Source organism: Chelmon rostratus, chromosome 1 (genome assembly GCF_017976325.1).
Source record: "Chelmon rostratus isolate fCheRos1 chromosome 1, fCheRos1.pri, whole genome shotgun sequence".
NCBI classification, from domain to species: domain Eukaryota; kingdom Metazoa; phylum Chordata; class Actinopteri; order Chaetodontiformes; family Chaetodontidae; genus Chelmon; species Chelmon rostratus.
Window position 1 is genome coordinate 24,316,979 of NC_055658.1, and position 27,070 is coordinate 24,344,048.

A 27,070-nucleotide genomic window follows, 5' to 3' on the forward strand; every position below is an offset into this window, starting at 1 on the left:
ACCACTTAAATTTCCTTGTATCACATTACTAGATTATTGTTACTGCTAATGCTTTAATACATAAGCACCATTTTACAGTCGTTGGTCAAGGTGGAGCTGATTTTCACTACTTTCTTATACCATTGTGCAATTACATTTAAAACAATGTATTATGTATGCAACATTTTTTATCTAAAATTAACGACAACTCAAATTAATGCAGTGGAGTAAAACAAAACTATATTGAAAGATAGTGAAGCAGCAGTAGAATAAAATAAATACAAGTACAGCTGTATCAGAACTGTACTTAAGTGCAGTAGTTGAATAAATGTACTTGAATTACACCATTGGCTATAAGACATCATTGCTTGAACCTAAAATAAAACCTGTGTTTCATTGTTTCTGCTCTGTTTATTTGCTGAGAAGATGGAGAGATAAACACTTTTGGACTCCATGTTGCAACTGGATGCAACTGGATCTCGCCAGTTTAATGAACAGATACTTTAAGGACATAACTGTTGTAACAAATTATTTATGTGGACGACAAAACAACTGCAACGCAGATCATCTGCGGTTGAGCTGGCAGAACTGATGTGTGAGTTTTGACACAGCTGTGCAGTAAAGACAGGCAGGCAGTCTGTGATTACAACAATGAACAAAGACATGAGTCATACTCAATTACACATTGTCTCCTTTACAGAAAAGTAGAGTCATCTCTCTTTCTCGCGCGCACACACACACACACACACAGATGTCAGTACCAGACAGCAGAAAACACAATGGAAGAAAACTAAACACAGGCATTACCTTTCTCAAGACGAGCCGATGAAACATGGAGGCAGGAATGTTGACACACTGCATGCTGCAGCAGATAGAAAATCAGTAGGCTAATGTGTGCTTTGTATGTGTGTGTGACGGCTGATAACACGTGAAGGTATTGGTTTAGCTATTGACTCAGCAGTAATAAGAAAAAGCTGAATAACAGCAATCAAATCAAAGACACTCCATGTACACAGTCACACTGGAAAGCTTATGCAAACATAATCATTTACAAATTACAGTGTTCATATCACACCACACACATAAATAGGTCGAGTTCACACACAAAAATGTCTTCATACTGTCGTACAAAAAAACTTTTAAAGGCAAGTGGCTGTTCAATACCGTAAATGCTTACAAAAAACATAGAAAAGGTCATTTTTAGTCCCTCGGAGAGAAGAGTTACTTTGTGCAAACTAACATGTTTTAATAGGAGATGAACGTCTTCACTGACATACAGGACGGAGACAAAATAATGATACTGCTTCATGAAAAAGAACGGGATTTAGAAGTTTTTACTTCACCACTGCAAATGCGGCAACAAATGTGGGTCAGATTGGGTCAGAGTCTGCATTAATTAAGTACTTTGTCAATGTAGCTTTGGGTATACCGTATGTTGTCATGCCGTATGTTTTCCCAGTTTACATTATTTTGTCCACCCCCACTGTAAACATATGATAATGTTGGTTACTTCTTCCAGCTTTAGTTATAGTTTATTAAAATCTCCTTGCAAAAGCCGTCTGAATTAGGCACTTTAGTCCCTGAATATGTTACTGAGTGACACAGTGTTTGTATTGTCAAACAACTGAAGCTACAACACGTCCTCTACAATAATGGTGCTGTTATACACTTCTTTTCTACAACCGTGCTTTTTTAATGCAGATATCTCATCAAATGGAAATGAATGCTCTCATTGTGCTGGATGCGTATAGCCGGTCTCTCCGCTTCAGAGCCTTTTCTAAAGGGATGAGGGGAGACGGACGGTGTCCCCCCCGGGAGGGACGGTCCAGGTCATATACCCAGCCCACATTAGTTAAGTGTTTGTCCGGCCGAAATATATATGAGGCAGCCGGAGACAGAAACCGCACAGTGATGACTTCATAATTCACCGACGTCACGGGGAGAAACTCCAGCTACAGTGTGTCTGCTGTGCGTTTCTTCATTCAGCTTTCCTTCACGGTCGGTTGTACTTTGCATATGTCCACACTCAAAGTCCTGTCTTTCAGCAGCTGACACACAGTCCCTGTGGTGCTCAGTCTGAGCGGCTCTCAGACGATCAGACGATGAGGGAATCCCGGCTCAGAAGAGTGCTCTGGTGAGGATGAAGAGGAGTGTAAGTGATAAAACAACAGAGACCAAAATATGAACATACATCTTCTTCAGTGGAATGAGAGGGTGAAGAGATAGTAACCATTAGCCAAACAGGGTTATTATGGTGAAGAAGAACCTGGGACAAACTGCATTTCAACTTCTTCTTCTTCTTCTTTTAATTATTTGAAGATTTGATTGGAAGCTGGTTCTGGTGAATTAACTGATTTTTTACTGGAACTCTTTGTTGAATACATTTTTGACCCAGGTTTGTCAGGGAGGAGGCAACCAGTTACGATTGTTATAGAGTAGTTGGATACAGAACAGAGTATTCTACCTAGTTTTCAGTGTGGTAGGATCTGAACCTGACCTGTCAAAAGTACAACAACAACACTTACTGTGGGCCTAAAAACCGTTTTCATACTGTACTTCAGAGTTTTTCAACCTGTGAGCTCATGACATATTGATGTGAGCTTGACACACTAAACATTTTAGGTTTGAAATACATCAGCCAGTTCACATGATAACCTGTGTGCAAGGGTCATGAAAACTTTGGCGCCTAAAAATGAGGTCATAGGCCAGGAAAGGTTGAGAAACTGTACTGCAGTCCAAACGGCGTCGACACTGACCACAACACATTACAGATTTGCTCAGATTAGTTTCGGCAATATCTTAAATAACCACGAGTTAAACTTTGAAAAGAGGATTACATGGAGTTGAATCTTGGATCACACATCAGTCTAAACATCTTCAGAAATTAATAACACTGACAAAAGATACACATTAAATAAACCTAGTTAAACTTCCCATTTACAGTATATATATGTACAAATATACCTCAGCTTAAAGCAGCAGTTAGACAATGTTGCTATCTCTCAGACAGTGGATGCTTTTCTTTGATCTCTGTATACATTTAAATGTATGTTGTTTGATGAGCTAAGCCCCCACTGGCTCACGTCATGGATGCCTGCAGGACATGGACAACATCTACACTGCTGTGTGAATAAAGTTTATTGTTATTACCATTAGTTTTAGCCAAACACTATCAGGAACTTTGGAACCAGATGACCTAAACTCAGGAACTAAACTAGACACTAAAAGACCATTATGTGGATCCCTGTCTGCGATCCCAACACATCTGACAACCATGAAGATCAAGCAAATTAGATCCATTAAAAAAACAACTGATTCTAAAATTCATTTTTCACACACAAGAAAACAACAAGCCACCTTGTTGTTCTTTGTATTTACTGTTGTGAGTGTGAGTTGGATAAAAAAAAAAAATGAATGAAAAGGAGACTAACAACTGCCTCCGCAGTGCACAACCAGCTTGAGTGAGCGTTTTATGTTTATTTCTGCTTTGAGCCGTGATAAAACTATCAGCAAATCAAGCTTTGTATCTCTGTTTACTTGTTTGCTCTCACATCACTGCTCCCTCTCCCTCTATCTCATTTCCCCTGCCCTCAGCTGGGTTGTGCTCTCTCTCTCGAAGCCGACAACATTACATTATTAAAATATTATTTTAATGTTGCTAAACATTACAAGAAATATCTCTCTTGTCCAAATTGTGATATTAGAGTCACCCAGCACTTCATTGTGTGAATGAATCGGTTGAACTAGCTGCTGGATTTTAACCAGTCAGCAATGTTGAGTCCTGCATGCTTCACATGCTAGATCAAAGTTTAGTTCCTGAGTTTTTGTTCTTGTTCCCCTGGTAAAGTTCCTTGAGAGGAAACACCCGAGTAGGCTCCATAAAAGCAGGGAAATACCACACTGGACGTTAAATACTTTGTAGTTAGCCTAGTGTTAACATTTTTCAAACAAACATTTCCTCGACTATACGCCAATGACTAGTTTTCAATAACTATAAAAGATGCAAGCTCTACTCACTCCTGTTGAATTGAAAATTAGCATCACCAGCCTACAATCCCATAGTTTGAAATGTAGCTCACCACTTTCCGGGTCTTGTCTCTGGGTTCCTCTCTGCGCCCGGGCAGGGAATGGCCAGGAGGTTGAGAGGAGCGAGTGTTTGCTGGAGGCGGCCGTGGAGATGGCCTGTCAGTTCTGCTCCGCTCTGTGTCCGAGTAAGGAGACAGAGAATCTGCCTCTGGCCTGTTACTAGGCGAGCGGCTGCAGTGCCGACTCGATTCCCCGCTGCTCTTTTTCGAGCTGCTCTTCGAGGGTGTGTCTGAATCTTCCTCACCCCGGGCCCCACTCTTCCCCATGCCGACCCCTCGCAACTTAGCCTTACGCTCCAGCAGGCTGTTCAGGAACGTGCCATCGTAGTCCTTCTCTTGAGAAGAAGCTGAGGGTGGACTGACTCTGGGAGGAGGTGGGACAGGGCGCTCGCTGTCCCAAGTGCCCCTCCTCTTTTTTGGTGATTGCAGTGGACTTATGAAATGTCCATTTTTCTTGTTTCGTCTGGGATGATCTTCACGGTCGCTGCAGTCTTCAAGCTCATTTTCATCACTGTGATAATGCTGCGGTGGACAATCCCGGTAGGAAGGATATCGACTGAACTCCAGAAGCTCCATCTCATAGTCTCCCCTCTCTTCTTCCCTTTTCTCTGCCCCTCTGCCTCCTCTCTGCTTGTAACAGGCAGCAAACTCCTCCAGCTCATCCAGTGAGCCAGTTCGTCCTGCAGCACGGTATGTCTTCCTGTGGAGATGTTCTGAACGAGGGTTCCACCTGCAGACCACCACACGAGCCCAAGAGAGGATGCAAGAAAAGGTCAATAAGATGAGCTTTGTGTACGCGAGTACTGTGATAATGACATTATTGTGTATGCAGATGCAACATTTGTGTTTGCATTCATAAAATTCAGACACATTTGCAATGGAAGGGAAAGCAGTACTGTCTGATGAACTGCCAGTCTGCTCTCTCTCTGCGAGTATGTGTACCTGCTGTGGTTTTCCTCCTCGCTGTGATTCTGCTGCCGTTGATTTCGGCCGAGCCTGCGCGACTGCGAGGAGGACGGAGGGTCGTCGCTGTACCGCCGCGGCGGAAGGGGCTCATCCTGGCAGCGGCGGGGCTCTGAGTCGGGGTCATCATGATATCGTTGCGGTGAAGGGGGATTGTCACGGTAACGCTGCGGCTCTGGGCTGCGAACCTCCCTGAAGCGTTGGGGTTCAGGCTGAGGGTCGTGGTCTGGGATGGCGGGCAGCGCTTTCTTCTGGACGTTTCGGAATGTCTGGCGGAAGCCGGAGTCTCCCTCGTGGAGGGAGCTCAGCTCGGACAGACTGCAGGCTGGACGGGTCAAAATGAAGGAATGGATAAATTAAGAACGACTGAAGAGATAAACAATTAGAAAATTTCTCTTCAGAGAGCATGGGAAAATAGCAAAGACACTGCAGAAGAAGAAAATCAGAGTCGAAGTCTGCAAGAGATTACACTAAATATTGCAGGAAGAATTGTTAAAACATATTCTTTCAGGCGAGTAGGCATGCATACCTACTACTATGCACATCTGAACTACAGCAAATGCAATACGTAGAATGCTTGTGCTGAGAGGCATGCCAAAACAAGCTCAAGAGAAAGAGCTCCCAAAAGCCAAAAAGACACTACCAACAGTATAGATGCAACATGCATTGTCTACTGAGCGCATCAACATAGAAGATTTTTTCAGAGAGCAAATCCACAGGATGGGTTTATGAAGCTTACACTGGTGGCTGGTGGACCTGGCAGGGTTGAAGTGAGCCAGTTGTTTCTCTACATACTGTAGCACCCTGAGAGAGTCCTGATCCTGAGGTGAAGGCACACGGTAGGGCACCCCTACAGCATGCATCGGCACTGCAGATACACACTTGACCCATTAGCGTGGAGAACTTTTGTCTTTGTGTGTCTGGTAATTATGGACTGAGGACCATGCTGGTGGTTTTGCTTGTTTTCTGTTTCACCATTTTATTTTATTACTACAGTTTCTGGCCAAAATTGCAGAATAAAATTGTTATATAGGCGGTAACACGAGAACACACACATCAATTCAAAACTTTCAAAACTAAAATAGGAAGTGAAATAAATAGTTAAAACAAAGATTAAAAGAAAACTGATATGGTGTTACAATAATTCTAAAAACACAGATTGACTCGCTAATAAAGAGTAAGACCTCACCTGCTGTGAGTAGGCTGCCATCTGAAGGCGGGACAGAAGACATCTTGTCCACCAGGGAGGGTGGGGCAATGGGGACCATCGTTGGGACACCAGTGACAAAGTATGGAGGGTAGGCAGGCGTTTGAGGGGTGGAGGTGCCCGTCTTTATTCCCTTACCTGCCTCGTATACTACAAAAGCAACACACAATCCCATTCAGCCTAGAAATTCGTACTTCTTTGAAAAAGCGTTGGTATTCTGAGCGCTAACTTCTGCATTTCCGTGTGTTTATACTCACAGTGTCTAGGGCAGCAGCATGTGTCGGGGCAGCACCAGCAGCTGACGTAGCAGCAGCAGGAGTGAGGACAACACTGACACCAGCACACCCCAACCAACAGCAGGAATAAGACACTGCCCAGCGCCACCGCCGTCACAAACACCCACTCTGGAAGTACACAGAGAGTCCTGCATATAAATAAGCATCAACATGTACAGTAGGACAAACTTATATACACACACAGGAAGAGTCATATCTTCTTTATATTCCACACATTCCTCTTCCTTATCAAAACCTACTGCCTGCATTACCCACTACCCGACTGCGAACAGTTTGGTCGGTGATTCAGGTTGCGCTACTAGTGGCTAATGTAGTCTCCAGCCGAAGTGATTAGTTAAAAAGGGATTAGTTGACTGATAGAAAGTTACTTAATTACAATTTAGACAACCAATGAGCTGTTAAAGGGCGGTGAACTTGTAGAATTTACAGTAATTGGTAATTAGTAAGTTAAAATGTCAATCAGATTTTCCTTATGTTGTGAAACAGTCACATTATTTCTTCTAAATCAACCTTTATGTAATTTCCCAAGCTTCACCATTCATCTTGGGAGCTACTGATGCCCTAACCTGTATTTGTATAACAAGAGAGAAATCCCTAATAGGCTGACCAATTTCGTGAATTACTGTAATAACCAGAAAAGATAACCAAGACAAGAACCAAGATTTTTCCTGAATGCATGTAATCTGCTTGAAGGTCAGATGAAACTGTGTCATTTCTCCCTTATTCGAATGTATCTTCTGTAACAAAAGGAGGTTGGGATGGGACATAGCACAATGAGGAATCATGGTGTACGACAGTAAAGCTATGGGACATCAGCTAGTGGATTGTTGAAAAATTTGTTTTTATTTACTTTTCCTGTTTTCCAGAATGTAAATGTTTTTCTGGGAACAAAACAAATCGGAACAAATGAAATCTGAACCAGAATGTGAGTTACAACAGAAAATAAGATGCTCTTACTCAGTGTTGGAGTGCTGAAGAGAACGATACAGCAAGTACAACAGACAAACTATAAGTGTTTGCCTGAAGGGACAAAACAATGGAAAAGGAAGGAGAAGGCCAACAAGGAAATCTTCAACAATGTAAAACCAAGGACACACACACACACACACACACACACACACACACACACACACACACACACACACACACACGCACACACACACACAGGAAGCCTGATTTTGCAACAGGAAGGAAAAGGACAGTTTATGCTGCTCTGTAAGATACGGAAGATTTGGCTGTGACAACAAATTATTTTGTAATGTGATATCATTTGCAACCATTATGACCCCTAAACACACAAATGCATGCACACACACACACATCAGGATCGCAGGATTGTAACTAGCACAGCGCATTTAGACATTTCAGAGCACTGTGGGAGTCGACGTGGACAACAACATCTACTATTGCAACACTAACACTAGAGATAAGCGTGACCATTCTGGCTGAGTGAATCATATGTTTTGGGAGTGATTTCTGGGAGCTCCTTCCACACAATTCATCCATCCATCTATGACTTCCCACAAGCTCAGTAATGATTAAACATGTATGACAGGAATCTGATGTGACCCAAACAAACCTCCCTCCTTCTTGATCACTGCGTTTTTCACTGGCTAGTGTCCAAATGATGTGGGATGACATGCTAACCACAACCATAAATAACTAAAATGACCATAATGGCTGTTTTCCTTCACAGCTCATCTTAGTGGGAGTGATGGCCAGCTCATTATCTGACGGGTGTGGATCAGACCGTTGGGTTAAAAACGGCTCTGAACTCAGCTCTGTCAAAGCCTCATTATAGCTGAATCACAAACAGAAGAATAGGTTAGGCAGCATCAGAGCCGTTAGCATAGTGACCATTAAAAACGCTGTAAAAAACATTTTGTTTGCCTCTCTGTATTAGACCAAGTGCCAAATGTTAGAGACTGCACTTATTCTAAATGTCCACATCTAAAATTCTTAGATTGTATGCAAAAATCCATCCCAGGAAATACTCCGACCCTACCACACAAATGGTTCCTACACACATGGTTATGGCAGTAAGTAGGGTTAGTATGAATGGAAGGAAACCAGGAAAGGGGGGAGAATACATTATGCCCCTACCTGGCATAATCTTCAAATCAAAGTCTGGCAGGAGATCTTCAGGCACACCTGAGAAACCTGGAGAGACAGAGGAGAGGAGAGGAGAGGAAAGGAGAGGAGAGGAGAGGAGAGGAGAGGAGAGGAGAGGAGAGGAGAGGAGAGGAAAGGAAAGGAGAGGGGAGGCAATGGCGTTGATATAAATTTGAATGATTGGTTCAAAGAAAGTTATTGCCCCAGCAGCATGCATGAAGACAGAGGAAGACAAAAACAGAGGAAAAAAAGATAAAGTAGGCAGATCAACAGCAGCATGCACCAGAGAGGACATTCTGGTCTTGTTCCAGAAAGTCTCCATATCAGAGTGGCTGACGAGCAGATCAATCATCTGATTTCTGATATAAAAGGCTATATGGTTATTTGTCTGGTAAGAAGACAGACTGGAACTCTCATGAAGATAACATGACACATAGGCAGGAGCTGTGAGTAATGTTACATGCAGAGCTGCAAAAATCACAGGTGGGAACATTCCTCATGTCCAGAGCCAGAAAACAGACTGAGCAGGAAACACTTTGTTCTTGCAACTGTTTCTGTGTCTTTGTCTCTCTCTTTTCTGGCCAGTGAAGAGAGAAGTGGCTCCTGAATGAGACCCAGAGCACCAAAAGTCCATTACTTCTCTCAATAATAATTGTTTTTCCAGTTCATCCAGCTTATCAACTCAGGAGAAGAAAAGAGAAACATCAATGCAAGAAATAACCCAATAATAACCATCAGCGCCTGTTAATTGTTGTTCCTGGTATCTTACTAGTGTTATGTCTTTATCCTTTCATTTTCTCTTTTAACACAGCTTTACAGGACTCCACACAAGGTCAGCAGATGTCTGAATGAGACGCTGACATGACAGATAAGGGGCAGTGTGTCACAAGCTGGTACAAAAATGAGCTTGAGTGCATATTTTTAGTTGTTGTTGGGAAAAGTGAAGAAGTCCGGAGGTGACTGTGATGTGAGCCGATATTGGTGTTTTACTGTGGATAGTGTGATTACCGCAGGGAGGAGGAGAGAGGTGCCAAGCATAAGAAAGAAGGACTGGAGACACAGAGAGCAGGTGGAACGATCTTGGCCTAACTCTGGCTGACAGTGCACATACCTCACTTTAGAATCTTTCTGGAAGGCTAAACGTGTTCTTTGCTGGATTGGAAAACAGAAGATTTATTGAGAAGCAGCTGAATCATCACCACATGAATTCAAACAGTTAAGTGCTGCAACTGGCATTGTGTGCATTTGTACATTTACAGCACCTATAATTTTGCATTTATCTGTTGTTTTGTCTTCTGTCTACATCATGTTCAAGCAGATGTTGGTTTCTCACTTGTGGAGTTCCACCTCACTCATGAAATTGCCTGCAAGCCCATGATTTACTGAGATTTACTTTCAAATATTTCAGGGTTGCTTGTTTTTCCCTATATGGTTATCCAGGTGGTGGCGACGTACACTCCTATAGAGATCAAAAAGGTCAGACTGTATGCTGGTGGAGCGCTACAGAGAAGGACATTTAAAAACAAATTCAAATAGACACACAGATCCACACACAGATCCAACCATACAGTTAAAATCTCTGCAGGTAACATGTGACTTCACAAATGCTGCACCATTTTTCTTATGGCATTTGAAGACTTTGCTTTGGAACTGAGCTCAGCGAATAACTTACTTTGATGTCTACTATTACCATAACTAGATGCACACTTGTTCGCCACACAGAAGCATCCACAGAAACTGTTTGAAAAAAGGTATGCACTTTCAAAAACTACATGGCAGGTGATTGGACGGGTTAACTTCATCCAATCAGATCAACAAACCATATGTTGTCGTACGTCTTAAACGGTGGGTCTGGACCTGATGAGTCTAGAACCGCTCTAAAAGGGCTCTCTGGCCTGCAGTCTGCAGCCTGAAGTTTCTCCCATATTGCTACCGTGTAGAATTTTAAGTCACACACTCTCTCAAAAAACTTTGGTCATAGTCAGGAGTCCTGATCAGTATCAGCCTAAAAAAAAACAGCATCGGTTAGGCTATGGGTTGGATACAATGAAACACTTAAAAAGGCTTAAAAATGTTTTTTTTGCATATTGGTCCACTAAAGTTGCATGACAGGGTTAAATCTTGTGCAGGGAGCACAAAATAGTGAGGGACACTTTGCTCATGGCAAATTATCTGTGTCAAGCACATTTTAATGTGTTGTCAATGTTTCATATAGTTGTATACTAGCTAACTATGAAAATGGAAATTGAACTCAAAAAGAGAGAACAGAGGGAAGGCAGTTTCTTCTTCTTTGTATCAGCCACTGAGTCCTCTGAGGTCCACATCAGTGTCACCCTCCATCTTTTGTATCACTATGCTCTGCTGTCCCTCCTCCACATGATTAAATCATCCCTGTCTCCTTCTTCTGAAGCCATTTGCTCAAAAGACAAAAGACACCCCATGCCATTTGCAGTGGCCCCAGCTGTTGTTATGGCAACACAACGAGTGCCTCACATGACCTATTAGCAACACCAAGACTGGAAAAATACAACAGGTTGGCACTGTGCTACGTTAAAGACTGCGAAGAGCAACTCATGTAGCATTTTCTTATCCTGTCATCACCTATAACATGTTATCACACCAAGACCGTACCCAACATTTAAACTGATTCAGAATGCACTCAAGTCTTTGCAAACTGTAAAAGCTTATTGTTCTGTATGTGTGTGTGTGTGAGAGTGTGTGTGTGTGTGTGTGTGTGTGTCTTTTGTGCATACACATAAGTCTCTTGAGTGCCAGCAAAAAAAAGAGTGCAGCCTCAGAGTGAATTAGAGCACTGAGAGCCACACAGCCTCTTGGCTGCTGCTATGGTAACATTAACTGAACACAGACACATACACTGTAAAGATACAATGCGCTACAAATACTTTTACAACATGGAACACGCAGAATCTGCACACACACACACACACACACACACACACACATATAGACTATAGGCTTCAGTGGCATATTGGTATGAATGTCAAAGACGAAAATAAACAATAACTATTCTGCAGCAGTTAAGTTTCAAAACCTTGGCTAACCTCGGTAACATACAGTATGAGTGAATGCAGTTGCTATGGTTACAGATTAGGAAAGACTGCCTAAGAAGTGCCACCGCTTGTTATAAATCAGCTCATTAAGGGGCTGTATTGTGCCGTCAGTGATGAATAGGTCAGCTTATAAAGGCCTTGTTATGTAACAGCAGCTTGTAGAAAAATAATTTAATTCACAATAAGTGATGTGTGTTTTTGTAGCTGTGATTAATTACATATAAAGAATTCCTGCACTCAGTACTAAAATAGCAAATGACAGATAACAGGTTGCAGGACATGAAAGAGATACTGCAGCACGTAATCTGCCAGTCTAATATTGTACAATATAAGGTGATGGGACACTGCAAGAATCAATGACTCAATACCACATTGTTTCAATTGATGTACCGTGTAAATTTGCAGGTCAAAGTTCAACAATGATGAATGTGCCAGAGCTGCCAGAAGGTTGCACCAAAACTGGAAACGCACGGTTGAAATCCTTTGAGTTGTTTAATGGATGTCAATGAGACTTAAAGGAGAAATTCACATAGAACGGTGTGAGTGTGACTGAGCTCTTCGACTTTTTTTAAACTTCAAAACTAAAATCATTTACTATCGGCATGTTGGGAAAATAGTGGAAACTTACCAAGAACCAGCAGCTCCACAGAAGCTTCGTTCTGTCCCTCCAAATCATCCGATATAACCACTTTACAGATGTAAACTCCACTGTCTCCCCACTGGACCTCACCTATGCGCAGGTCTGCTTCTGCAGGAGAACAAAGAAAGAGCTTACAAATGACAAACAAAATCAATATTTGATATCATCTTTGGCTTCATAACATGTATATGGTCCAAGATTTTGCAGTGATTTCCCACTGAGCCACTAGAGCATCAGAGAGGTCCGACACCCATGTTGGGCTCACAGTTCCCATCCAGCACTCAAAGGTGTTGGATGCTGTTGAGGTCAGAGATCTGTGTGGGCCAGTCAAGTTCTTCAACACCAAACTCAGAAAACCAGACTAGCCCACACTATGCACAGCCTCAGACAGAAACTACACAAACATATTTGGACAATGGTGACCACATTGCTGCATAGTGTGCATACTGCATTTGTGACAGCTGAGGACAACATGGAAGGTTCCATTCAATGAATCACTTTTCACATTTTTTCTAACTATGGAAGATTCCAACGAAATGCCATTTCATGTGACTGAAAAGCCATAAAGAAACAATCCACATAGAGCTTGGCCCAAAAATCCAACACACGGGACAATACTGGGCTGCTGCCTCCATTGTACGGGGATCAGCCATGTAAATAGAGCAGACAGGAAATAGGTTGTATAATTCACTTCCTCTTCCTGTTAGCCAAGGAAGGGGGAGCAGAGAGTGGCTGACCACATTGCACCACTGTGACCAGTCTCTCTTTCAACAAACTGACAACTCCACTCATTCTGCATGCAGTTTTATATTCTAATACTGTCTACATTACTTCCATTTAAACATACCTCATGATAAAATCAGACATGTGATCAACAGAACACCCCCTGCTCAGTGCATGCTGGGAAACACTCCAGCCTGCCTGTGACCCTCAATAGGATTACATGGGGTTGGATGGCTGGGCATCTCAAAAAGCAGCACAGTTACAGCTTTAACTTTTTTGTCCATTTGCAGCATTGCTGCGCTGACCTGTTTCAGAACAGGAGGTAAAGTGGGACAGAAAAAGAGAAAAGAAAAAGAGAAAGAAACGCCTTACACTGAAGGGATGAGTGTGCGGATGGTGGGATGTGGAGAGGTCTAGAGAGTCCAAATAAAAGCAGGACATTGAAGTACATCAGAGGGAAGGCGTGAGAGGTCAGGATGAATGAGAGGACAGCATGAAACCCTTTCTTTTGTCTGTGTCCCTGGCTGGCGAAGAGAGGGTTGATTCTTCAGCCAGAGTTACAGCTCCATAAATCTGAGGCCTGCAAACAAGGCTACCGCTCTGTCTTCAGCTAACGCACACGCACACACACACACATATGCAACCACAAACACCCATGCATGTATGCACAGTACTGTCCCTTAGATGATCCTTAAATGGCATGATGGTAAGACAGTAGGGAAAAGTATACTGAAGACAGGGGGACAACATAAGCATGGATTCCCGTAGTTAATCTGTTGGATACTGGTGTGATATTTTGTTATACTACTGCCTTTAACGTTTTAAGCAACACCTGATAGTAAACAGATAATATCCGAAACAACATTAAATTGATACAACTATAATATAAACTCTATATCTTGATTAAAGAAAACAGTAAGTGCTGACCAATTCATTATAGCAATACTCAATACTAATACTAATAACTGTTGTGTTATGTAATCTGATTGTTCTGAAAGCTTCTCAAATGTAAACAGATTTCAGCAAAGCCTCCCCTGTCTCACTTCACTCTGGGCACTTAACCAGGAATCTGTGGGAAGAGGGGCAACGCTCCAATTTATGCCTTTCATAAAACTTTGCCAAGCTTGGCTGCAGAACAAATAAAAACATTAGTTTGGATCAATATGTTATAAAGGAACCAGAGAAGATGCTTTGTCTTCATGCACTTAGTAAAGTGGAAGTGAATGTATGACACCAAAACTGAGAAAATGCTACTGACTTGGTTTCATGCTCTGCTCTGGGGGTTTATTAATATATTAATTATGTTATTGCTATTTCTTCAATTAATTATGTCTTTCTTTTGTTGTTTTTCTCTATCATGTCTATTGTGTCGGATGTTTACGGTATTTGGATTTAACAATTCTCCAGCGCAACTTGCCAATAAAAAAACAGGTGAACTTAAATTCCATCTAAAGCTGGTGAGCTATAGATCAGCCTACAACACTTAAAGAAATGTGTTGGCCAGGCTACACAGCTGCTGTGAGATTTAAAAAGAAAAGACTGGAGATGCTTTTCAGCATGGACATCAGAGAAACAGGGCCAGTGGTGCAGTTCGTACTGCAGAACTCTTACTGTTGATGATGGAGATGTCTCTGTTCTTGTAGTACTCGGACAGCGTGACTGAGGAACCGGAGATGGAGGCCACAGTTCGGACGGTCCGGCTGCTGTCAGCGCAGTCGAGGTAGCTCGCCGTCATCCCAGTCTCATACCCTCCACCGACTCCTCCGGTTCCACCCGTCAGCCCGCCTCCTCCCAGGCCTCCACTCAGGCTGTCGGGGAAGCTGAACGAATCACGCGTGCGGTCGCGGCAGTACGACTTGTAGACCCACTGCACTACGGGGGTCTGTGTGGACACGCTGTTGTACTGGCAGGGCAGGACCACTGACTGGAACAGCACAGCATACCTCTTCTCATCTCTCACAAACACGTGAACCCCCAAGCAGCGGGGAGGGAGGACATCTGTGGGAGGATAAGTAGATAATGAGGAAGGATCAGCAAAGTGTGAAAGTGGAAAGGGTTTAAAAAAACAGGTAAGTCTAGAAAATCATTACATTACACATTAAAACCCTTAGCGCCAGAAAAAATCATATTCCTTCAAAACCTCAAATCTGAACACACAGACGTGATCAGTGTGAATTTCTGAGGATGTAACACATATTAGCACCCACAAATCTGCTTACAAATCACAGAAAGATGATGCTTTTAACTTTAGAACTTGCCTGAGAATCATGATATTTTTAAAAAACTAATCCATAGATAGTTGTCTCTACATTCATGGGTGCATTGCAAACAAGAACTGCTAATAGCTAATTCGGCATAGTCTTAATGGTGCCAATTTGTTGCTGAGGGGGTACAGCTGTCTCAATTTTGTCAGATGGAGGCCCACAGTTTCAGACTTTCAAAACCTCTGGCTTGTACAAATACCACAGTTCTGGCAGCCAACACAGGTAATAACCAGGAATGTGTAATGAGGGGTTTACTACTAGGATTACTACAGCAGACAGATACACACAATGATTCAGACGCTGAGTCAAGGTTTCAGGAGACACCTGTTCCTGTTTGCTCACTTAAATCTGTGAGCAAATATCTGGCAAATCACATGCTCCGCTCACTGCGCACCTTTTATGAAAGTGACTGAAATCACCTCCCTTTCCCAAAAGAGATGCAGCAAAGTAGAAATATGCCAGGGTGAACACAAACCACTTTCCTTTTAGCTGGAATGTAATGAATCATTGTGGAGTTTGGCAAGATACGTGTATAAAAACAAAGCTGTGTTGAAACTAAGCGGCTTCTGCTCAGTGAAATCTGACTATGAGCTGAGTTGACCTGACGTTGTTTTGGAGCTTCTGAAGCCGCAGGACTCTGGGTCACATGGTGACCTGGATCTCGAGCTCAGCAGTTCAACAGCAACACACACCAGAGAGGCGACCAAAACACACCCCCACACACACACCCAGAAACATCTGTGTATGGTGCTGCTGTGTCTGTGTTTCTCAGGCTAAGCTGTGGGAGGTGTGGCTGAACTGGACCAGTGAACACGGATGAAGCGAGGGATGAGACGGGGGCCACTTCACTTAATCCAGAACAGGCCTGTTGAAAGAGTTTTGCTTTCTTTCTATTACTAAGAGTGAATCTGACTAAACAGCCTCATCTGGTGTCAGAGGACTGATAGATTTAATCAAAAATACCAACAAGCTTCATCAAGCACAACAATCAGCAGTCATATTTTAAAGGGAATCAGGCATCTCCTCTTCAAGTTGTTTGCTGATTCATTGCTGTACGGTCAGTTTACAGTTTTATGCAAATCTGGAAAATTATTATTATTAGTATTATTTTACTTCCACATTTACACTATACAGACCTTCTAATGCTGTCAAGAAATACACTAAGATTGTTCTTAAAAAAGCCTCTGGCTACTATTGTTCACACTGTGCATGGTAGTTTTATGCTTTTATTTTTCTTATCAGTGAATAATGACTTTCTGTAGCTATGTAATTAGAGGTTTCTATATGTCATCTGAACCCAACTTGGTTTTGCGGTAAAAGTTTGGCTGAAGTCAAGTGGATCTGGGGGGAAAAAAAGCACTGAGAGGAATCAAGCTGACTCAAACATGAATTCCTCAGGGAGAACATTAGTCCATGACTTCTAAGAACTGCAACAATAAAAGCCAGGAGGCTGGTCTTCCTGGGATCACAGGCTGTGGGGCGATTCAGGCTTTATTAGTTTTCAGTGGAAGCCACCTCCAGAGGAGAAAATGAACGCAGGAGGAGGAGGAAGAGGAGGAGGAGGAGGAGGAGGCGGAGGAGGAGGGGAAAGGCAGTTACTGTTGTAATATTGGAAGCACTTGCTGAGAGAATATGTGAGATCTGAGTCAAGTGTAAATGTTTTACTTTCTTGATTTACCTGATTTCATGTGAAGAGAGTAATTTCCTGAAAATTTTTAAAGGTAAACATATGTAAGCATGCTGTTTCACTGATTTCTTGCCACATAAACACACACTATGTGCATTTCATGTGCATTTTTATTTAATTAAAAATGATAAGAGACCCATTCCGGCTCCTGTAACTTCAGTTGCACTTGCATCTTATATTTACTATATCATATTCATATTATTTTCACATTATGCTTTATCATAACTATTAGATATATGCAGCTTTATATATCTGGCCATCCCAAGTTCCCAGAGTTCATGGTGACGTCTTGAAATGTACTACTGCTGCTACACATGCTTCTACTGTGCGTTTCATAATTTTTCATGGATTCTTTAAGGCATTTTCTCTCTAAAAACTAGATGAAGAGGTCACAAGTTAAACCTCCCATTCCCCAGCCCCCAAAGCTTCTGGTCGGATCATTCACACATGACTAAATAACAAGCTGCAGCGCTTCTAGCATAACGGACCGGAGAACACCTAGCTATAACTGTGACTCTAATACAGTGTAAAATACTTGAGTTTTGACAGAATAGAGTACGTTGATATGCTAAAGTACATCATCACTGACGCTCGACTAATAAAATATAATTATTATTATGTGGGAAAAGTTTTGAATCTCTTTTATTCGTCTGTGAAGGCTCATCATCAAACGAGACCTTGTAAGTTAGCTTAGTTATAGTGACGTTAGCTTAGCGTTACTCCAAACTTAAACCTGAGTTTAACAACCTGTTAACGTTCCGCCACTTCACACAGTGGATTCCAACTTTTTCTCTGTTCATCTTCTCTTACCTGTCAGACAAACGATAAAAATCCACCACTTCGGCATTATCCAAACCCCGCAGGTGGATTTCATCAAAGTTTTCGGATGACCGTCGCCTTCTTTCCTCTTTCGTCCCATCCCTGGACGATGTTTCCAGCTCCCGCACAGAGTTTAAGGGGGGAGATAACGGGACGGCGCTCCAGCGGGGGGACCAGTGTCAAGCCTATCAAAGTAAAACTTCCGGCAGCGGCTTTCAAATTAAAGCTTTCTTGGTATGCTGCTTTACCGTAAAGATGATTATATTACTTATAATATTCAGGTCTACTTAATATTCACTCGTGCAGGGAGCAACATGAACAAAAAAGTAAAATGTCAACAGGATTCCTCATAACTGAAATAGGCACTTTTTTAAGGATAGCATTTTATTTTGAAGTCCAAATGACCCTATATCCGGTAGTAGTTTTCTAACTGTGTAACTTCACGCATTGTCTTAGGACAATGGATGGTGGTGGTGATGGAGGGAAACGGGAGGGTGAAGTCTGAAACATGGTGACGTTTTTAACAAAAAAGTTTCAGACGTGGATGAATTTCCCAACTGATAAAGATGTTCAATACTGCTAACAGTTATACTAACAATCAGACTAATAATACATTTACATTTTTACCCCACGTGTACAATCAGTATTATGTGATCTTATGAGACTTGGGTTTTGTAATGTTGCCATCTAGTGTTCAGGATTCATACAATTGCAAAGAAGCTGCAAATAAAAGAATTTATTTCATCATCTTTGTATTTTACAGCATATTTCTTGAATGTCATGCATTTGACATTGATTCACAATAACAGAACACTGATAAATCCTAATATAAAACTGATAACATTACAATTGCTGACGAAAATAATAACATATGTTCAGTGTCATATTTCATTGCATTTCAGCAGAAATCGCTATAAAATAATTCAACGTAATAAAAACATTTTAAGGCGGCATGGCGAAAGGAGCTCATCTACTGTGTGTGTTCAAAGTTTGGATGAGTTAAGATCAGAATTTTCATCTAAGATGGAAAAAACCCCTGAGAGTTCTGCAGTGACATTATCAATGCAAACAATCAGAGGAGGTTGCATCACTTGTTTCTGCAATCATATGTTAAAAAAAGAAAAGGGAGAGGACATTAAAACTGGTTCAGTGTATACAAGGACATACATACTCACAATTCTATAAAGCATAAGAATTACACAAAACTGAAGCCCTTTTCTTTGCTCTGTTAACTTCCCAAGAGAAAAAAAGAAAAGAAACTACCACCACTTTCACCCAAGTGCAGAATAATCTCACATCGACACACATACACGCACACAAAGGCCTTGCATTCTTCTGTAACAATGCCAGCATATTAAATTTAAAACTAAAATTCCAACTAATTTCTGTATAACATAGCTCTCTAAAACCTTTTTCTGGGGGATCTGTAAAATGTTTGTCCAGTTTCGAGTATTTGTATGATGCGGCTTTTGGTACACAACAAAGGTACGGATCGTGCCCTGGGCAACGTTTACACCTGAGCCGAAGAGTTTGTAAAGTTTGACCCCCCCCACTTACTGACATTTCTCTGCCCTTACTCAATCAGTCCTCCCTCAAACAACTCGAATACAAGTTACACAGGAAAAAAAAAACTGGACAATTGGGCTGAAGTTGCTAGAGGTAAAACAGAACATGGAAGATAATGGTTGATACAGATTGGAGGCTTCAGTCGTCGTAGTCCCTCCTCCGGGGCTTACTGGCAGGCGCACGTTCGCGATCATCATAGGGCTCATCATAGCGATCGTCGTAGCGCTCATTGCGGTCACTGTACCTGTCACGCCGGTCGTCGTAGTCGCTGCGGCGGTCATCGTAGTCACTGCGGCGGTCATCGTAGTCGCTGCGGCGGTCATCGTAGTCGCTGCGCCGGTCATTGTAATCGCTGCGGCGGTCATCGTAATCCCTGCGGTGGTCGTAGTCACGCTCACTCCGTTCCTCGTAGCGCTCGCTGCGTACAGTAGGGTTCTTCATACTGGAGTCATCGTAACCTTGTGTGTCCTCTTGACCATCGGCACGGCGACTCTCGCTATTTCGAGCCATCTCTTTGTCGCGGTACTCCTCCTCATGAACTCTGTAAAATGACCACAAAGCAGCCAAATGTCATAATAATGTCAAATCATAATGTGAGCTTGAATAAAGGGTGTCTGTCTGTCTTCATTTAGTTGTTGGATGTCACATTTAGACACCTGTAAAGATTTATTATTATGTTTGACTCTTTGCTTCCCAAAAATCCATTGTGATGTTCTGCATGCCTTCCTGTGGACTCTGATGCTCAAACTTTCCCCTCTTTCAAAAGCAGCCTCATAGCTTGGCTTTTTTCAGTTCAGAATGTGGCCATGAATAGGTCTATTTGATTTCTTTAATTTCACTGCAGTTAGTTTTTTCTTTTCTTTTAAATTCCTGAAAACCCTTCCGCCTTGCGAATAAAATGTGCGGTATAAAGAAAATGCTTGGTTTCTGAGGAACCTCTTTAAAGTTCCACCAGTGCTAACATAAAGGACAATCATTATTCTGACTTCGCTTTTTTCACACTGACCTAAATAGCATCTGCATATTTCTGCCCCAGCGTGTGATTTTAGATAGCATACTGGAAGAAAATAGGTGTGAGCAGCGCTGCGGGCTAACGGCTTCAGCTATACCATATTACTCAAGATGTCGACTGGGCTCTGTTACTACCTACGCTCCTGCCTTAAAGGCAGAACAACAATGCCCCAATTCCATGTTCATATGTTTTATACAGGACATTAAGGTCGAATAAGAGCGCAACATCCCTGAGCAGGCCTGTTAACAGGGCTGCAGGCTGTGCCTTGGCGGACAGAAGATGGACATGTGTCTTCATGTGGGGAAAAAAAAAAAAAAAAAACATTACCCCATGGCGTATTCCTCCTCTTTCTTCTTCTTCCTGCAGCAGCAGCAGTAGATGACGATGACGAGTATGATCAACGCGGCGACCACTCCACCAATGATCCCTGCAGTGGAGCCAATGTTCATGGAAGCTGCAGGAAGGATGGAAGGAAGACGAGTCGGGAGAAGAAGAGGAGAAGGATGCACATTATAACGCATTGCTGCAAAGATGCATTGAGTGGGAGTACTAAGCTCCCATGTTGTTAATAAAAAGGCGTTTTAGAAGGTGCGACTCACGTGGCATGACTGAGAGGGTGATGTTGCAGGTAGCAGAGCGGATCTTGTTTTCTGAGGTGCACACGTAGTATCCTGATGTGTCTTTGGAGATGTTGAAAAGAGACAGGATGCCTCCCTCTGAAAGACAGAGACAGTCACATAAATCACTGCTATCATGATTTTATTGCTTTTTTTCAGAAAGCGTGTCACTGATACTTACTGTCGGTCGTTCTGCGATCTGGAATCCGAGGCAGGTTCTTGACATCTCGACTTTGCCACTTATAAGTGGGTGGCGGGGAGCCCTCCTCAGACACACAGGTCAGGTTGATGTTCTGGCCGTACTCTGCTTTTCCCTGAATCTTACAAATTGGTGTAGAAGGAGCAACTAAAAGACAATCAAAATAAGGAAATATACATAAGGAATACACTCATATTTTTTTGCAAGGACATCAGCATGTTGCAAAGATGCCAACTGGTCACACAGTAAATTGTCCTTTTGATAATCTAACTCATGGGCTGCTTTTTTGCAATTCACCGTTATAGCCTACATATCAGAATAATTAGATGCTGATGGCATGATACTGACTGAGCTCTCAAATACTTTAACTAATACCTGATATCATACTGAGCGGAAAGTCATGACTGCCCCGTTTTGACCAGCTAAAAGTAGAAATTCTGTGTGAAAACAAAGGAAACGTTACCGAGAACCACCAAACGTGCCGTGTCGGCCGTCTTGCCCTCATCGTCACCCGGGATCTGGACACGACACTCGAACACCTTGTTGTCTGCTAGCGAGACGGAGGACAGTTTAAGGTCAGCCTTTCCCTGGGCAATGTCCACATCCAGGGACACCCGACCTTCGTATGCCGATTTGATGTCAGTAATTGCACCAGAAGAGTAATAAGTCAGGATCAGCATCTGTTAGACAGGAAAAAGCAAAGTTATCTTGTCTTCTTATTGTTCTTATTTACAGTACAGGCTACTTCACTAGGATTGTGCTGGTTATGATAGACAGTTAACAGAGATTCATGTACACACACACATATGGACATTGTAGTAATCTGACCTCTTGAGCATTAGCTTGTGGAGCCTCAACAGACCATGAGATGATAACTAGTTTGGGAGTGGTTTTGGGTTTAAAGATGCAGGGCAGCACGATGTTGTCACCCCTGGCAACCTCGTACACATCTTTCGCGATGTTCACATCGATGGCACCAACACCTGACAACAGTGTTACAGCTTTACAAGAAAAAAACAGAGAAAATTGATTAGCATTTGGCCGCAATCGCCCATCATTTCTTAAAACAAACTGCGGTTACGTTGATGAGGTTATGTTGATCTCAATGCATTACAGCCTGTGTGTAAAATGGGCCTTTACCAAGAATGATTCAGCAGAGAGGTGACCTGAGATCTGTACAAATAACTAATTAGGCCTACCCCACCCACATACACCCACCACACAGAGCGCACACAATGTTTCAAATCTGCTGTTTGGAACTGAAGTAACTGGTAAATGAAAATAAATCAACAGTTTTGATAATTAACTTTTTTTTTCTTGAAAATTTTTTTTAAGCAAAAACGTTAAAGAAAAAAAAGGAATACCCCCCCATATGCTGCAGCTTCTTGGATGTGAGTATTTTCTGGGCCTCTTAATCTTCTCCGCTATGAAACCTAATATTTTGAATTTTGTACGGTTTGATAGACAAAGCATGACATTTTTAGACTTAAGCAGGAACTAATCTGGGAACTCGTGATGGGCGTTTCACAGGCCTTGACCAAAGGCTTTACCCACTAATCAAGAAATTAATTGGTAGTGACCGAAAGCGAAAATAGTGCTTGGTTGTAACCCTAACTGAGTTTGTTTGTTACTCAAAACATGTTTCATGTGCCTTTTTTTTAGTATCCTAAAACCACTTTATAAGGTCGCGTCTACTTAAAGAAAACCACAGTAAATATTTAATGATGCTGATTTCAAGAGCCGACACACATTTTTAATTCTAGTTTGTTTGCTTGTGTTTTTCATTTGTTATTTTTCGAATAAATCAAAGGAGACAAGCCATCTGCATGAACAGGTTACGTGGGCCTGCTCTAAAGGTGAGCAAACAGGTGTGGCAGCTCGGTGAGGCGCCATGGAAATAACACAATTGTGTTTCTTATTAAAAAAAAAAATACTCACCCAGACACAGCAGCGTCAAGAGAGAAATCCTCTCCTCCATGGCCAGGACTTTTATCGTCTCAAACTAACCGTCGCTGAATCTTCCGTGTTTGTCCGCGCTTTAGTAAATGAAACAGAGATCCGGAGCCGCCCGGTTCCTATTTGCATCGAAACCCGACGGCTTCCTTGCGGCGATGCGCCCGATGGGTGAGCCCGTCGCCCTTGGATGACTGACAGCGCTCTCCGCCAATCACTGGAGCTCCTGCAGTTCAGGTTGACATTCTTGATCCCCACACCTGGCGTGTTTTGACTTGTCCTATAATCCAGTACACGTTGAGCCCTGGCTCCAGTTCACGGTGTCAGCAGCCCACAGCATTAACAGAAATGTATATATAATTTCCTTTCTTTCTTTTCATCATCAGCTTTATGTTGCATGAGAGAGACACACGAGGGGCGTTAAAGTATTGACAAAACTGAGGGCTTCACAGTGTGTGTGGGGTGGTGCGGTGAAAAACTGAGCTGGTGGAACAAGAGCAGCGTTTGGTCCTGTCAGACTGGTTTGACGAGGATTTATCACCTGGAGGCGCACACACACACGAAACGAAACGACAAAACAGAGAGAGAGAAGCAACAGAAGAGCAGAATGTTTCCGGAATTTCCATTTGAATCCATTTCAAGCATTAGTCTGATTGAGTTCTAATAATTGATGATAATGGACTAATGTTTCAGTTCCGGGCTGCAGCATCAATGAACAGAAATAACAAGTGTATCCTGAATTACAGGAATGAAAATATGACACAACGCTCCAGAATTTTTAATTAAAAAAGCATAATAATCATAATAATAATAATAATAATAATAATAATAAGAAGAAGAAGAAGAAGAAGAAGAAGAAGAAGAAGAAGAAAAACTTCGTTTGTCTTTGTTGAATTCTCCGCAGTTTTTGAGGGAAGCCAGCGGAACGTGCGCTCCTCCAGCCCAGCGGCGCTACCTACTGTTGTGAAAGTGCTATAGCAAATGCATTGTTTTAGTTAAAACCCCAGATTCCTCACACAAAAAGTGTGACTTTCAAAAGAAAAAACAAAACAAAACACAGATATCATTTGGAATTAGTAAGCACAAGAACACCATTTGCTGTTTTTCCTTAATGCTAGAGCAGACGTCAGTTAATTCTGTGAAAATCCACTGAAGAGGCCTGTTTGCAATGGGCCTTTTTCACATAAGACGTTTTGAAATTAATGTTGCATTAGGAAAAACACTGGTGTAAATAACGAAATGAATGATGGCTTTATACATTTAGCTGCTTCGGTTTCAGGGTCCTGGTGTTGCTGGCTTGCTGTCACGCTCGGACACACTGTTGGTGCCTGTGTTTTTCTAACAAGTCCTCCATATTAAATGACAGTATACATTGTATGTCCATGTCCTTAAGCTTAATTAATATTAAGTATGATCATCATCAAGTAGAGAAGATATCATAATTTTATTCCTGTACCTAATTGTGAGGCGTGAGAGAGTTGTTATGTCTGATACTGTTTTCATGATGCTCTGCCAAAGGATGTGGTTAAAGTTCCGGCTTTGACTGTCTTCTGTATATAAGCAACCACAATCAGCACGATAAGAGATTTCCACTTCCCCATGTGGCATGTGAAATTAGGTGTTCGTGTTAATAGGTTACAAAGATGATCATTCATGACACACAAGAGAGCACAACATCGCATAGGTGTAACCTTCAAGTAAGCTTTTCTTGTAACTCCTGGAGGCGGCTCGCCCTGACACGTATGGCATGTGTGACATCACTGACTGGCGACTGTGAAGGAAAAATGAAACACCGTGCCTTCATCAGAAGGAGTCAAGGCTGGAGGCTGTGAAGATCATCCCATCTCCCACCTTTTTATTCTCCAGCTACAAGAGTTCCTGTGACTCAAACCCGCAGCCTCAACTGTCTGTTGAATTCTTATATATCTTGCAGCATTTTTGTGTAACTCTGTGCAAGTTCACAAGAGCTTCAGCGTGGTATTTTGTGGAATGGAGAAGCACATTACAGGCAGGGAGCCGCAACAGAAGATAATCGAACTGTGTATTTCCGCTGTTAAATTAGGCTGCGAGTGTCTGCTCACAGTTACAGCGTCATCTTTTGCTTGATATTTATGTGACATTTTGTGCTTCAAGTGTAACCTTTTTCTCGCATAAATTATGAATTTCCTTTATTGTATTTTCACAAAGCCAGAAACCCTTTTATAAAGGGTGAAAGTAATCCGAGGTTTAAACTGTTTGCTTGCATACATTTGTGTTTTTTCCACCCATGCACAGGTGTATATATATATATATATATTTGTATGTATGTCAATGAGAATAGTTTGTCTCTTTTCCAGGCCATCCTCTCACCTCCTGTTTCCCTTTCCTGTTTCTCATGCCCTCCTTCTCCTGTGCTTAACGCTATAACCAATTTCATCTCTTGTGCTCCTGGCAGTCTTATCTCACCTCCACATAATGACTCCGGACCCCACAGCACCTTTCATCTACGATCTCATACAATTAAAGCACGCAAAATTGCCTGGCAGCCCTTGACAAACCACAGAGATGAACAGGGATTAGAGATGTTCTTTCTTCGTGGCATATTACACCCTGCTGGTTTACAGGTCATCGTTGTTTCTGTGTTTGTATCTGTGACGTCTGTGCTAAAGAAACATCTCAATGTATTACCTGTGAGGGGCCCCTCATGGATAATTTCTCTACTTGAGTGCCTATTGATGGCCTGTAAGCCCTTTTTCATCTCTGCTGCATGTGATGTTCCATTATCTGGAGGCAGTCCAGGGTCCATAGAGACATCACTTTCTACAGGAACCCCCGGGTTAGTGGAGGATGCGGAGCGACCGGGAGATCAGGTAAATTCGAGCAGTCAGTCTGCGAAAACACCACATCTCATAGGCCTCACAGGAGCATAACATGACTCACTCTCTGGTTATTAATGCATCGCAGCCATTTTTGGGCACAGTTTCAAAATGCAGCATGCAGTTTTAAAAAGAGCACAATCTGCACGCCGGCCCTTAACTCTGAGGTAAAAGTTTGTGGTTTAGAATAAGATCTCTATCTATTGGTTGGACTGTCATGAAACACACATTCATGGTCCCCTCAGAATCAATTAGAAGAACTCTGGTGATACCGTAACTTGTCATTTAGCACCATCTTCTTGTCAAAAATCGAATTTGTCCAACATTTTAGTTTGTTGAACAAATACCTGCAAAACAAATGATATTCCCATCAGCCTCTGCTTGTGCGAGCCAAATGTCAGCATCCTAACTTGCAAAACTAAGATGATGAATAGAAACATTACACCTAACTAAACAGCTATCATTGTCACTGTGAGCATACACACACTGGATGAGCAGAGGTACACTGTCAGCGAGTCTGCAGTTCAGCTCTTTTGAACAACATATTTATCTTTATAAAGGTCATTTATAATGGCAGCTTACAGACAACACAGCTAAGGGGGAAAAGCAAAAAAGACCTCCAACTGTCTGAATGCGAAAGATTAAAGAAGCTATGCATAACAAAAGTAAATTAAGGACCTGGAATAATGATTACTCTTAAAAGTGGGCGAAGGATAACAGTCCATCTGGTTTCAGATTTCCTGCATATAAAAGGTCAAAAGACATTATGGCAGATTGTTAAAACGGCTAAATATAAATGCATTGCAATATACTGTAGTTTCAGAAGAGGGTGTGGCCCCAGGCTTCACGATCATCTCTGTGTTTACATCCCATGTTACTTGCAGTTTGGATGCAGTTGGATTTTAGAATTTTAGCATGACTTTATCGCGTTTTTGATCCCATTTTGATGCAACATTTGAAAAGAGGAAGCTTAAAACCAGCAAAAAAACAAACAAACAAACAAACAAACAAACAAAACGAAC

General features: G+C 42.1%; 2 protein-coding genes across 3 annotated transcripts; both read right to left on the minus strand.

The window, feature by feature from the left end:
- Positions 1–44: 44 nt before the first annotated feature.
- Positions 45–17,959, minus strand: LOC121605003 (immunoglobulin-like domain-containing receptor 2). 2 transcript variants are annotated; one of them, XM_041934715.1, is made up of 10 exons: positions 17,838–17,959; positions 14,688–15,074; positions 12,342–12,461; positions 8,634–8,690; positions 6,492–6,638; positions 6,217–6,384; positions 5,767–5,895; positions 5,007–5,352; positions 4,059–4,794; positions 45–2,110 (listed from the first exon to the last, which is right to left on the minus strand). In XM_041934715.1, the coding sequence occupies exons 1-10, from the start codon at positions 17,944–17,946 to the stop codon at positions 2,075–2,077; spliced, it is 2,235 nt and encodes a 744-aa protein (XP_041790649.1). In that variant the 5' UTR covers positions 17,947–17,959; the 3' UTR covers positions 45–2,074. The 2 variants fall into 2 exon arrangements, with proteins under 2 accessions (XP_041790649.1, XP_041790640.1); XM_041934706.1 differs by lacking the exon at positions 8,634–8,690.
- A 608-nt stretch (positions 17,960–18,567) lies between these two features.
- LOC121611201 (cell surface A33 antigen-like) lies at positions 18,568–23,659 on the minus strand. The gene is made up of 7 exons (XM_041943634.1): positions 23,179–23,659; positions 22,069–22,241; positions 21,704–21,920; positions 21,223–21,387; positions 21,024–21,140; positions 20,752–20,878; positions 18,568–19,953 (listed from the first exon to the last, which is right to left on the minus strand). The coding sequence occupies exons 1-7, from the start codon at positions 23,216–23,218 to the stop codon at positions 19,551–19,553; spliced, it is 1,242 nt and encodes a 413-aa protein (XP_041799568.1). The 5' UTR covers positions 23,219–23,659; the 3' UTR covers positions 18,568–19,550.
- Between the last annotated feature and the right edge of the window lie 3,411 nt (positions 23,660–27,070).